Raw genomic sequence first — 14,797 nt, 5'->3', positions numbered from 1 at the left:
ATATAATTTAAATTAAATTATAAACTAACAAGAGTAAGAGAGAATAATTCCCCAACTATCAGATACCCGATACTCAGCTAGCGGAAGTGAGAATCCGAAATTTCATAATTTTTTTGGAGAATATAATGAGGAGTGCGGCAAAAACTTTTTTGGAAAATCGATAAAAATGTATAAAAAGGTCAAATTAGGTTTTATTTGGTGATAATATATACAACTTAGGACTTGCAGCCTTCGAAATTATTATTTCCGAAACCATTTCAAACCAAAATCCTTTTCGATCTAGATCTCGTTGCATACTGTCCTTCAGGTCATCAGATCCGAAATGTTCAGAGGTGCTTTTTCATCGATTCACACCAAAGAAAAGAGAAATAAGAAATTATGGGCGCCTGAACAGCGTTAGAAAGAGAAGAATTAAACATAAATAAATAAACATATTTACCGCCATAATAATTTACACAGTGCAAATTCAAGGTTATTCTTTTATCATTTATAAGAAAGAGAGAATCTAGCTTACATGTACAGTTTGTCTAGAAATTGTTTGCACAATGAAAATACATTGTATTGTATCTGTAATTTAGAGCTTAAGCTAACTGTTCACAGCTTAGTAAAAGGAAAATTAAGGAATTTAATTTGTGAACTGGCAAAACAAACGAAAACATCGCGAAAAACTGTGTAAAGTGTAGTTTAAAAGTTTAGGCATTTTGTAAATTTAAACAAGAGACAATGCTATAGTCGCGTACCATCAGATACCCATTACTCATCTTTTAAATGATCAAAAATTTGGGCACGACCGTTTTTGGCAGTTTGTTGGCGTCGAAAAAAATTTTTGGAATACCGATGGAAATTGGCAAGGCAAATAATAAAATAAAAAAATATTTTAAAAGTTATCAAAAGTTTAGGCGCCGTAGTTTTTTGGGGTATCTGGAGTCTTCATGTCCAAGCTCAATTCTCTAGCTTTAATGTATAGTTCCTACAGTTCATACGGACAGACGCACATGGCCATATCCACTTGGCTTTATATGGTCGGAAACGCCTTCTTCTAACTGGTAAATACATTTCAACGAATCGGGTGCCATTAATAGAACTGGTCGAAAACGTGGTCCCAATACAGCGTACACTAAATGAAACGTGACACCTCCACAATTTAAATGATCATGTTGCCTCAGCAAATAAACTTTTTTCGAGTTGTTGGTTTTATAAGATTATAAAACAATTTGGTCTTAATACCTTAAAAATCAATAAAAAATCCCCTTTTGAATTATTACGACGGTAAATAATTTTAAGAACTGAAAGTCATATGTATTCCTTTCAATTTAATATCATTCCCAATAATCATAATGATATTTCTCTTTTGTTATTTTTTTTTTGTAAAAATGTGTGTTAAAATTTTGTAAAAATAATAATAAGATTATGTGCTCAAGCTGCCTACACGACACGTATTTTCTGAAACGATTTTTTCATTTATTGCGTCTGCCAAAATAATGAAGTAGTCAAACGACCATCGAAAAGGCAGCTGTCCTGCAATATATAAACAAAAAAAGGTAGCTAGCTTTGGCAATCCGTATCTAGTATACCCTTGAATTAATATTATATTAAACAAAAAACAGAATGATGCGAAACTATTATTTTATTGCTATACGCCTAACAAGAAGGCATAATGATCGGTGCAAAGAAGAAGCTAGGATTTCTTTTCCATGTATGATCGAGACATTTGCAAACTCCAACGCCAAACACACTTCACATTGAAATCGATATACCCTCTGCTAGGGTATAACAAGCTTACAAGACGCCGGCCGAGAAAAAGGTACAACTTAAAGTTAAGTCCCAGGCAGCGCCTGCCTCAATCGACAGCAGAAGTGCCCCTTATCAATGCCAATCGAAAATCGAATTTTTTGTCCAACCCCCAACGAGTAAGGACCTTTTATGCTCGACGATTACGATGATGGAGGGGCACAAAGGAGACGGGGGAAATGTGGGATTCGGCCACGAGTATTGATTAAAGTCTGTTGTTGTGAATGCTTCACTGAAATGCCCTGATTAGACGTGATTGAATTGTCTGACCCCTAGAATTCATGTTTCCGATTTTTTAAAATTCGCAAACCTAATGAGCCAACCAGTGACCTTGGAGACTCCTCTAATTGCTTACGGTTATTAAGCTGCGGGTCTAGCGCGGAAACGAGAAAACTATATATAGCTAGATCAGTCCCCGTAAGTCACCTTAGTTTGGCGCAAGAGCGATTTCATCTCGATCGTAAATCCTGGGCAACATTACTTGTTTTGCCGCTGAAACCAGCGCAACTTGTGCACGCACACCATTTTGTCCACCAGCCAACAAGTAATTTTTGGGTGCTTTTTTTTTTTTGGAAGGAGACAACATTTGTTTCCATAATGTTTTGATTTCGGACCAATGTTCAGAATCAAAATACCGCAAGAGCGCAGTCTGCACGCTTGAAACTTTCCATTTTGTGTGGGAGAGCGAGAGAGCGTGTGCACAGTGCAGTTGTGTGCACACAAACACCACACAATGCACTTGATGTGAATAAAAGACAAAGCAAAAACCCAAGAAACCTTAAAGATTACATAAATTGGTTTAACTCGCAAAAAGAATGAGGTTTTAAAAAATATGTACATATACCAATATAAGTATTAATGAACTTATTATAAACCACCGCTGGCTTCGACAAATATAATTAGGAGCGTGTAAAAATACCAGACCGTTCCCTTTGAAGTCAGAAGACAAATTGAAAATGAAAAATAAAATGCAAAATGATATAAATCTATACAAATTATGCCAAGAAAATGTAATGTTACAGACAAACACAAAAAAGAACAAACGCTTTCATTTCCCAAAGGTCTTGTAAACATTGTTTTTCGAATATCTTTTAATGGGAGTATAGGATATGGTGTCATTCAATGATATTCAATTCAATTAAACCTCTTCAATATTCAAATTGTTAATTGTTAATAATAATCTCTTGTATTAATGCTCGGAAGAGTGAAAAAAATGTAACAAAATAGATTTATTTATTAATTCGTAATCGTATTTTGTGATTCACTTAAGGGTAATGCAGAGTGATAAGACCTCTAGATTGTTATAGAATCGTATAATATTGCACTACACACATTTTTATATATCCTCGATTACACGAGTATGTCTAACTTTAACATACTCAATCTACGCGCAATTTCCCATTGTCGACTGCCAAGTTGAAACACCCCTACGTGTTCAACGCTTTCCCAGCCTTTCTTTAATTGCTTGAGTTTTCAATTCGTTTCACTTTTACAAACAAGTCAGCTGAGCACTGGAGTTCGTGTTTAGGTTTTCTATTTGCAGCACACAGAGACAAAAGGTGATTGCGTGGATTGGGGGTGGAGAAAGGAAAATGAGAGGAAAGGGAGCCGAAAAAAGAGTAAAAGCTACGGGAATCTGGGTTGAAGGCGGTGAAGAGTTATGTTAATGGGACCAGGGTGTGGGCCCCTAGTTAATACCACCACATATACCACTGGGCAGAAAATCTTTGGTCTAACTTTAAACGATTTCGTTTTCACAGATCTCCAGCAATTTTCTGCCGTCATTCGAAGCAATTTCCCTAGCTGTACAAAGCATTTCCACCAAGTTGAACTGGTCGCAAGTTGATATCTATATTGGCGGTAAGTACCTTTCGTTTTTGCACCCTCACTGCAATGGTTTAAATGATTTCAGTCAAAAGTAGGCAACTCACTAAAGGAGATATTTGCTACCGCATAAAGAGAAGGTATTCTTTATCAGTATCGACAGTTGAAGCTACCACCTCCTTCTATTGTAGGTAGTATATATGGGGAAACATACTGAATCGGACCACTATAGCCTACAGCTGCCGTAGGGATAATCAATAATAACTGGAAAATATATAATACCCGATATGCGTCCACTGCTATAAATATCCCATAATCCCATATCATCATATGTGATTCTAGACTAAGGTTGATTAATCCGTAACCTCATTTTATGGCTGGGGGCGAATGCTGGTTGCCTAAATGTTAAATAAACACATTTGCCGAGAGCTCAAAGAGCGATGTTTGTGGGCAGTAGGTGGGCGTGGCTGTGGCAGGAGGCGCGCCCACGTAATGCCAAATTATGGAGTTAGAAGGGGGTGGAGGAAGTGGCAGCTTGTAGCAAACTCTTAGTACACGAGTGCGTATACGCAATGCAATTAGTGGCGACATTATTATGATTAACGCTGCTCGCTGAGTGTTTGCACAAACGCTGACAGGCGCAGAAAGATAGCGAGGTCCACGGAATGAGAGGGTATACGTATATGTACGTAGGGGCCGGGGAAGGGCAAACAGAGCACCATTAAGTTGACACATCTGCATATGAAATTTAATTAGGTGGCTGCGCTAATCAGGCGAACCGCCAGTCAGTGACGTCATATTACCTAATTAGCAAAAGTGGCAATTAAACGAAGGCGATGGCCATCAATTTCGGATTAATCGAAAGCCGAACCAGCAAACATTACCTTGCTAATATACCGTTTACAGTAAAAATCGATAATTATGAGAAATATTTGTTCTACCCATTTAAAATAGAAACATATAACATAAATAAAATATTTGTTTAATTACACTATTTATTGTTGAGTAGCTGAGTCAAACATACAAAGGCAATATATCTTTTAAATTAAAGCCAAACAAAATTCTACATAAGATTTGTTAAGTCGTTTTTCTAAGCAGTTTTATAAAACTTGCACTTCAAGTACCGAGAAGTTCTCAGCTTACCAAGTTTGTTGACCTATCTATTTCCTTTACTTAGAAGTAGTAAAAGAAATAAAAAAAAGTAAAAAGAGCAAATTATGTGACGGCAGCTAAGCAACTGAGAAATGGCATAAAAACAAAGTTATAAAATAAAAACCAACGCATGCCACAGAGCTTATGGCATGAGACAAGTTGTAAGTTCAACGAGAAAAAATTCCGAAACCTTACGCAAATTAAGATGTCATCGCTGCTAAAAAAAACAAAGGACATTCCGACCAAAGAAAATGGAGCAGGAAAATCAAATGCCAGCTAATAAAATCGGGCAGACAGCCATTAAATTTCTAAGGCGGAATTCAGAAACAAAGAAAAAACACGAGATAACGCTATAGTCCAGTTCCTCGACTATTATATACCCATTTATTAGTTTAATCCGATTCTTGGTCCTGTTATTGACAAAATTTTAATCTTGTTTTACCATTTCTTATTTTGGTCAAGTAATAACAGATGACGCACCATTTACATACAAAGGTTTTTATACCAAATTTTGTATGTTCCACTATATTTTAAATATAAATTTTATCTTGACTTGATAAATACAGATCCTAACATTTTGATATTCTTATTCTTGATAATTCTCAAAAATAGTATAACTTAGGTTTCCTATCGATATAGTGCTCGAAGCACTATTGAACAAGTTAAGGGATTTCGTGACCCTAAAAGCATATTCGGGTAAACATACAAATCATTCGGATCATACAAGAGTCATGCTCAAAGTGGCTGTTTTGATGCGTTTTAGTTTTTAAAGGTGAAGTTTTACAGAAGTGCGTTATTTGTCGAATATTGCTTTTTAAATGAAATTGTTAGATGCGTTTATAAAAATTGGACACAGTGTTTAATCTGTTGGATCTATACAAAATGCTGATAGACACCATGTTTTCCTAAAAATAGTACTACGAAATATCGAGAGCATTCTTCAAAGAAAGAATTTAAGGAATTTAAAATAAGGTGATCGATTCTACAGACAAACAACCCGACATGTTAAATTAGAAGGGTCCCCAAAATTATGTTTAATATTTATTAACAAACCAATTTTATATATTTTTTAGAGAAAGTTATCTTTCAACAGTACCATAACGCAAATCAATAAGCATTCATAGGAGCAGGTTGAGTTCTCCAAACCACTGGAAGGGATTGGACCAGTTCCCAAGAAGCCACAGCTTCAAACCGAAATTCAAATTCAAAATTTAGTGAAGATTCTTTTGATAGTTTTCGATTTCCTTATTGTCAAGAGGCCACAGCCGTAAGGAAGTTCCGTTGATGGGTCATTCACTCAATTACAGGCATAATTATAGTAAGCAATAAAAGATAAAGAAGACTGTTGAAAAAGCGGAGGAAAAGAAGCTGCACTTTCTCGGAATCGTGAGCCCGCCAAAATTTAGCGTACATCAAAAGTGAATGGGCGAAAAAGGAAAAACAAAAAGTTCTCGAATAGTGGAATAGTCGGAAAATCTTCCTTCTTCCTTTTACACACATTTCAACGAATCTAGTATACCCTTTTTTTACTCTACGAGTAACGGGTAAAACTAAAACTAAACTAAACTAAAAAACTATAACAAATTTATAAAAATAGATACTCCCTGGTGTGTGCTGTTAAACATTAAAGAGTTTACAAAAATGTGCACTTCAATGTGTTACGCTTGAGATCTCGGCACCGACTGCTCGTCAATTTGATTGAACTCACTTCTTTCCATTTTCACGCTCTCTTGTGGCGTTATGAGAACCGAAGACCACTTCACGTCTCTCGGCATCTCTTCGGGCTTATTTCCGATTCCTACATATATGACCAGTTGCCAATACAATGTGTTTAGGCAAACATCTTTCAGAAACTGCGTAATCAGTATTACGCAGGACTTGGAGTATGCAGGACTTGCAAACAATTTATTACCACAGGGGAATTTTGTACAAATCAATGATATTTTAAACCGAAATACCAGATTTATATTTAGTTTTTATACATTTATGAATGAAATACAAGCAGATAGTAACAAGTAGGTAGTAATCAAGACCAAATGTTCAATTATTCCAAAGTTTGTCACAAATTTGAATCGTCGAACAGATCAATGCGACTTATTTAAATATGATGTCTAAATACTTTCTTATCAGCAAAAAGATAGTTGACACGGTAACGGCAAAACATACCTGTCGCGCTTAACTGTAATTTCACTCATTGTTTTATCATCAATAGTTACTATTTATTTGATTGCACTCTGAAAAGCATTGCTCGACAGTTGCTAGCTGTTGGAGTGTAAGTGTTTATGTCCGCTTGTGCATATACGGCAGTAATCAGAAGGATGAGAACTGCGAAGCTGCATTCCAAAATATAAAAGATTTTTCCCTAATTAGCTCAACCTTTTCCGGCGCACGGGAAAGCTCTTGGCAAAAATCGTAGAATTTGAAATCGAACGTGGAGAACTAAGCCTCTCCTTTAACCCTGCCAAATCGAGCGTAATTTACTTCAATCTGCTAAGGCAACGCTACAAACTACTCACAATGGCACTACACTTACCGTAGTGGAAAAATAAAATATCTAGGAAGAATTATAGCCGCGAATAACCCCGCAAACGTGCGCATTCCTAAGATTATTAAGTGCTTGCACCTGGGATTGACGGCAAATCCCACGAAAGGAGTGCATTTTCACAAGACATTTCTAAGAAGTAAGCTAGAATATGCACGTTCCTCCCCAATAGTCTACCCAAAACAGCCATAAATAAAATAAAAGTAACATTAATCAATGCGTCAGAGTTATACTAATTAAGTATAATTGTTATCAAATGCACACGGCAAAGGAAATTGTTTGCCCATGCAGTACCAGCCAAAGAAATATTAATAGACAGTAATGATATCAACACTAGGTATTCCAAGTCGCAAAACGACTTACCTAAGTGGCAAAATTAAGGTAGACTCGAATTTCTTAAAAGGAACTGCCGAAAACAAAGTTGCTTTAGACCAAAGTAGCATTCTAAAAACTTATATAAAAAGTGTCCCCTATCTCAGAAGTAGGGGATTCGAAATAATCGAAACTGATGGCTCAGTTTCCGTCCATCAATCCAGCACATTCTTTTTAGCTAAAATCATACAGAAGAAATAGTTAAATAATTAATAATCCTCGCTTAGCACATAGAAATTAATCACATACCTAGTACATCCGGTATTCCACTAAATGATCTCCTGGACCTGGGAGCCAAAAATTCAAGAAATTTCTACCGTAGAATGTTGGAGCACACAAGTCACAGAATCATAAAACAGGAATTGGAAAAGGAGTTCGCAGAATTAGCTGCAAAGGAACAGCGGGGCTACTCCACACTTTTCCCACGAACGTTGAAAAGTCTTGGTTAAAAACCCAAAATTGTAAGCTTGAACCTACAGATATCAAAATAATAAACAGACTTCTAAGCAATAACGTATTAGACAAAAAATACACGTTGCAAACAATAACATATGTGACCAATGTGACGTTTTTGATAGCTCACATCCCACATCTTATTCTGCTGTCCCAAGTACAACTCTGTAAGACAACACTTTCCAGCCCTGGAAAAATACATCTACATCTACCATTTCTTTAAAGGCGAAAACATAAACGCTTATTAACACATCAAAGATTCTCCAAATGAAGGTAAAATAAACCTATACATCTTTCCAGTCCTTGCGAATTTCCACTATACGAGGGTGGCCCAATAATTCCACAACATTTACGGATGTCGCCGTAACCTAACCACTCAAAAAAAGTTCCATATAAACAACTTTCTTAAATCTTCGCTTTCACACCGTTGTTCCTGAAGCGTATATTTCTTTAATGTCTTGGGATGAAATACATTTCGTTTTTGCGCTACCTTTCGATTTCGGAAACAAATTTTCATTCGCATTCTCCAGGCGCGTTTCTTCACTACGCGGACTGTCGTGTGCAGTGAGGCCAATGACCAATATAAACTCTGGCTGTCTCGTGAGCTTTCTCTCTGGCTTTTGAATACAAATCCAAGAGAGCTTGGAGGCAGCACGAGAAAATCTTTAGCATTGCTTTTATAAACTTAGCACTCTCAGATAGGAAGACACTAACAAATTACTTTAATTAAATTAATACTTTAATGAATCTGTAATTCACGCTCGCAGAATATGCAGATTTATTAGGAGAACACGCACATAATTTGGCCGCATTAAGGGACGATCTTCGGTGAGGAAGTGACGGGGAAAGCGACGGGATATCCAAGATATCCACGCACTTGACCACTTATTCCAATAGGTGTCCTACTAGCACAGAAACATTTTCATTAACAACGTTGTAACATCTTTGTCTTTAAATGGCCCATAAAGCCCGGATGCTGCTGGACTTGAAAGGACATAAATATCAAGCGTTAACCAATTAACTTGATGTATTTTAGTGCACTGTCCATCAGCATTTGGTTTTATGAAAGCTAATTAGTGGGAGCTGGCTTTTTATGATTTATCTTGCCCGAATAAAAGATAATGGAGTCGAAGACCATGAAAGGTGGACCGAGTCGCGGCCATATGCCGGCGATTTATTGGCCCGGCTTCTGCGCTGATTGGCCTCACTCTCACTGTAACTTCGGCCAGACTTTCATTTTTGCCAGTTCGAGTTATCCTTGTTTGGATCTTTGTGCTCCTGGTGCGAAATAAACTGGTGCTGAAGACCGTGACTCATGGTCGAAGGAACTGGCCGAATAATTCGAATACATTTCTTCTCATAGATTGTAATGATTGTAATTAGCAACGAATTACTAATTACCACGCCACCTCCATCAACAATGAAAATTGCCGACAGTGCAGCTACAAAGTATACCCCATGGTTTTTCCTCAAATCTGCGCACGAATGACATCTTAATTCTGAAGCTGGAAGTGTTTCATGAGAACTGACTCTGTGCTTATAGCACACAGTACTTCCCATTTAAACATGAACAGGTTCACAGAGTAATTATGGTTTAATATTTAACATCCCTTCTGCGAGTAAATGTGGAAATGTTTCGAGTTATTTAAGCCAAAAGGCTTGGTAACGCCGGTCTGACTTGGAGGACCGCTTGATGGCCATGTGTGAACCCAAATTTGTTTTGGATGGACGAACAAGTTTATGAGGATCTTTTAACGACCAGTGCTCCTGCCTATCCCATTTTCTCTCATTTTCACTGGACTATAAACATTCCCCCATCCAGCTCGTGGTTTGCAGTAACTTGAGCTCTGGAACCGTTGACATCATCCTCAGGCGTAGGTCTATGCAAATGATATATGTAGTTTACGCCACGTGTACCATGCGTTAATTGTATTTCAATAAGTAAGCATCCATAATCTCCTACAATTAATTCTCCCACTCCATATAGCTTTCGTCAATTTATTTACATATCAGCCATATATGTACTTGTACTCTACGAATTTTCAAAAACAAGTTTCGGTTTTTATTTTCCTCTTTTACCGGAAACAAATGGAAAACAAGTAAATGAAATATTTTTCTAACCTACTTAAAACTAAAACTCATTAAACCACATTCATTTTGATGGTCTGCCAAAAACTTGACTTTCAGCATCGCGCTGGATTTTTGTGTCTCTATACTCATTAAAACTCTAGCCTTAATTTTTCTAATTTTAGTAGTTTCCTAAAAAAAAAGGCGAGGCAGCATCTGAAATCTGCATGCCTAATCTGAACATTCTATTTTTCATTGTTCCTGAGACCTTGACGTTCATATGGACAAACGGACAGGGCCAGATCGACTCGGCTATTGATCCTGAACAAGAATATATATACATAAAATGGGCGGAAACGCTTCCTTGTGCCTGTTACATACTTTTCAACGAATCTAGTATACCCTTTTACTCTACGAGTAACGGATATACTAGAAAGTTTTCTTTTGAGCTTTAAAGGTTATAATTCTACTTATCCAGCAATATAAAATTTCGTTTTTAATTTAATAGAAAATGGGCTATTATATAATCGAGCTGCCATAGGGACAGTTCGAAAATGAATTGAAAAAATGTATTTTCAATTTCCTTCCATGCGCAGTAACAGGTATCTGATATAGCTATCTCCGTTGCTTTTCTTTGCATTGGTATCTACTGTTTCTAAGAATTTTCATCGAGGCTTATTTTTGTACATCTTGTTTATACGGAAATCACATTTTTAGATAGTAACTAGCCGATTAGCTTGAGCGTCATTACTCGGAAGGAATGTGAGGGGAAGAGCGCAGATGCATACATATAGAGCAGCATGCAGATTTAAATTTTGAGTCAAGCGCATGAATATTAAGATACATAAAATGAAAATGCACAAATGCAAATTCCCGAGAAGAGCACTCATCTGCGCAAGAGAGTGCCTTTTGCTACTGAATGTGCACGTGAATGCAGCAGACAGTTGGCGTAAGTGGGCGCTTTTTCCAAACAGCGTGTGGGTTTTATTGCGTGGCCTTCAGGAAAAATGGGCAGAAATTAAGCAGTCGCCAGTTAATACTAATTTTAGTTTAACTCAGCGTGTCTACCATTGCGTTCAAAGAAAATTACACATATCAGGAAGATGGTTTTCCCTAGGGTTTTAAAGTTTAAAAACCGAACAGCTGCAGCTGCTTATCACGCAGCTATGACATTTGTTATTGTTCTAGGGGAACTACGCAAATTGCCTGAAAATTTAACCACATAACTTTGTCGGAATGGAAAAAACAAGCAAATCTCAGTAGGAGTGCATACGGCTAAGGCTTCACTCCAGCCTGAATCGTCCCTCCGCCTCCAACCCCGGCATTATCTTGGTCCTGCCAGTTTCTGCTGCGCTGCGTAATTGCACAATTTTGCACTTGGGCAAACATGAACTTGCCAATCGCAGGAGAAGGACCTTCGCGCCGGGCTCCCATCTCAGCACTAAAGTTGTCTACAACACTGGCAGAAGATATTAAAGTCTTAGGAAATCCATAACAACAAAATAAAAACAAGTTTCTCGACTATCAGATACCCTTAATTCAGTTAGTGGGACTGGGTGATGCAAATATGCGAAAATGAAAACTCTGATTTCGAGAATGCTCACCAGTGCAACCTGGTGGAGGTTAAAGTGGGCGTGGCCAAAGACCGATACAAATTGGCCAGAAAAATTAAAAAATTAAAAGAAGAACAAGAGAGAGTCCTGTTCCCCAAGGATACATAGCCTTTACTCAGCTAGAGACTAGAGACAGTGTGAAGTATAACATTCAAAATTTTTTGGCATATTGATAGAAATTGTAAAGACAAATGATAAAATGAAAAATATTCAACATATTTTTCAAGGTCTGGGCGTGGCAGTTGGCGTTAGAGTGGGCATGGAAAAACAGATCAACAAACTTGTGCTGCGTCTCTAGAATCTGAGATCTCGACGCGGACAGGCAGACATGGCCAGATCGACTCGGCTACTGATCCTGATCAAGAATATATATACTTTATATGTATAAATTGTTATTATGTCGACTATGTATTCTCACTTCTTTGTTTTCGCGCACGATCGTAGCTATACATTTTAAATTAAATCAAACTTCATTTTAATAAATACAACGATTGACTTTCCCGTCACGAAATTCCCTCAAGCGGAACCTAAGTACGCCTTTCAAATTATTAGATTTTCACTACCCGACTTGTACACATTTTTGGTTAGTATATTTTATTAATCCCGACAAAATGCAGAACTCCGGACGAGGTGCAGACCACTTCAACTTCATCACGCGGACGGACCGCAAAAGTCTGCACACCCAAATCGGTTTGCTGGTGACCAAGGCGAAGGAAGTGACCGCAGCGGAGCTGCACGAACGGAGCAGAAGGCTGAAAAACATGCTGGATGAGGAGGACAAGCGGTACGAGGAGGAGTTTTCGAACACGGTGAAGAACCGGATCGACCAGGACATCAAGGAACGAAAGGAGCACCTCCACGCCATCAAGGAGCAGGTTGCCAAGCAGCAGAAGAAGTTCCTCGAGGAAAAGCACATACAGCAGGTCATGCTCGACTGCTACGAGATCCGCGAGGCTCTTCGGCATCAGGACCTTGTGGAGACGAAGATAGTCCAGGAGGAGCAAATTCTGGAGAACCAACGGAAGAAGCGGCGCGAGTGCCAGCAGGATAACTATTGGCTGGAGCTGAATCGACGTCGGTGGGCCCAGTTCGACTGCAACCAAGCTGAGGAAAACCAGAGGCGCCACCAGATGCAACAGCAAGTGAATCATGTCCTGGCCGTCCAAGTAGCTGAGCACGAGGAGAAGCGCAAGGAGGAACTAGCAGAAAGGATGGAAGACGAGCGGTTAATTAATTCTCTTCTGGAGGAGATTCGCTTAGAGGAGTTTGAGAAAGAACACCAAGCTGCGCCAGTGGACCAACTAGCCTACCAGGCCGAGCTACTGAAGGAGATCGAGCGCAAGAGATGCGCCCGCCTGGCGGAGTGGGAGGCGGTGAAGGCGGACCACATGGCCTTCTGCCGGGAAACGCAACGGTTAGAAGCCGAAGCTCTGGCCAAGATCGCTCAGTCTAGGAAGGACCTTAACCGAGCTACTCTGGAATACCTGGCCTACCTTCGCCGCATGCAATCTCTTGAATTGGGAATCGAGAAGATGATGGACGAGCGCATTGCCGATCTCTACCAGCTGGACATGTGCACCAAGGTTAACATCACAGAAAGGGTACGGGTGAAGCGGGAGGCTGCAGAGAAGTGCCACGTGATCCTCCGGAAACAGATGTGCGAGGACTACGAACGCAAAATCCGTTCTGATGCTGAACTCCGGGAGAACAAAATGATGGAGAATCGCTTCGTTCATCCGGAGGTCACTCATGAAATGATTGTGTGCCGCCAGATCCAGCACAAAGCAGACCTGGATGCACAAATAAAGGAGATGAAGCGTATCCAAGCGGAGGAAGAGAAAAGATTTGATAGTCGCCTTATGGCCGCTGTCGATGACCCCGTCCTTTGCAAAAGACTAGCTAAGGAGATCTTGGAAAATGGTATTGATTACCTCGCCCCGCATCCAAACTGGCGGGTTATGGCCTGTAATCCCAACAAGTACATCCCCAGACCTCCGGTCACCGAGCAAGATTTCAATGCCAGAGTTGCCGGTGCCAGTGTGGACAAATGTCCTTGCCCAAGAGAAGCCAGAAAGCATTGCGGCTTCATGGCTAGTCTGGGTAACCAGGATGTACCTCCCGAGGGAGCCAAGAACCGTGTGGAAACAGCCACGATTGACACGGCCCAAAAGCCACAGAAATCCGCCTTTCGAAATTGCCGCTGTAAATTCTATTAGTTTTTGTTTTGATGGTATTGTTTTACAAGCAACTTAAAATAAATTATAATTCAGTTAAATAAATATATTTTACCGCTCGATTATAATACCCGTTACTCATAGGTTAAAAGGGTATACTAGATCGTCGAAAAGTATGTAAAAGGTAGAAGGAAGCGTTTCAGACCATATAAAGTATATATATTCTAGATCAGGATCAATAGCCGAGTCGATCTGACCCTGTAAGTCAGAACGACCGTATGAATGTCCATATGAACGCCCACTCGAACGCCCACAAGCCGCCCAAAACTGCCACGCCCATACTTTTGAAAAAAGTTTAAATATTTTTTTCATATTTTAATTCGTCTTGTAAATTTCTATCAATCACAAACCGCCAAAAACTGCCTTGTCCACACTTTTGAAAAATGTTTAATTTTGTCTGAAAGTATAAAATTTCGCGATACCATTTCCAGTAGCTGAGTAACAGGTATCTGATAGTCGGTTTTAGACATCAAATACTAAACATTTAATGTGTTATTTTTTCTCCTATACTCTCAACCACAACTAGTTGCTAGGTAATCGTCCTTCAATAAATTAAAATATGAAGTATATATTTTAGTTTTTAAATAGTAAATAGTTTCAGTAACGGCAAGTTACTACGATATACGCGTACTTGCAACCATTACAAAAACCCATGATATTACAGACTAACATTGCCAAGAGCTGTCATACTATATATTTGGACTATAGCTGGTTTCAAATCCACTTTCTGTGACTATTGGATAGCACTG

At 38.8% G+C, this 14,797-nt stretch overlaps 2 protein-coding genes across 2 annotated transcripts in view; both read left to right on the top strand.

Moving 5' to 3' along the window:
* The window catches only part of LOC6613836, a 36,163-nt gene that overhangs the window by 12,928 nt on the left and 8,438 nt on the right, over positions 1–14,797 (top strand). Inside the window, exon 3 of the mRNA XM_032721784.1 lies at positions 3,552–3,651. Coding sequence (XP_032577675.1) covers positions 3,552–3,651 — 100 coding nt within the window. The remainder of the gene's footprint in view (positions 1–3,551; positions 3,652–14,797) is intronic.
* On the top strand, positions 12,242–14,076 carry LOC116801532 (trichohyalin). The gene has a single exon (XM_032721785.1). It carries the CDS (start codon positions 12,426–12,428, stop codon positions 14,028–14,030), a length of 1,605 nt encoding a protein of 534 aa, XP_032577676.1. The 5' UTR covers positions 12,242–12,425; the 3' UTR covers positions 14,031–14,076.

Source organism: Drosophila sechellia, chromosome 3R, assembly GCF_004382195.2.
Source record: "Drosophila sechellia strain sech25 chromosome 3R, ASM438219v1, whole genome shotgun sequence".
Taxonomy (NCBI): Eukaryota; Metazoa; Arthropoda; class Insecta; order Diptera; family Drosophilidae; genus Drosophila; species Drosophila sechellia.
This window is presented reverse-complemented; position numbering and strand designations above follow the sequence as displayed.

Bases quoted from the DNA above. Each gene is read 5' to 3' on its own strand.
- LOC116801532 (XM_032721785.1), top strand. From the start codon at position 12,426: ATGCAGAACTCCGGACGAGGTGCAGACCACTTCAACTTCATCACGCGG.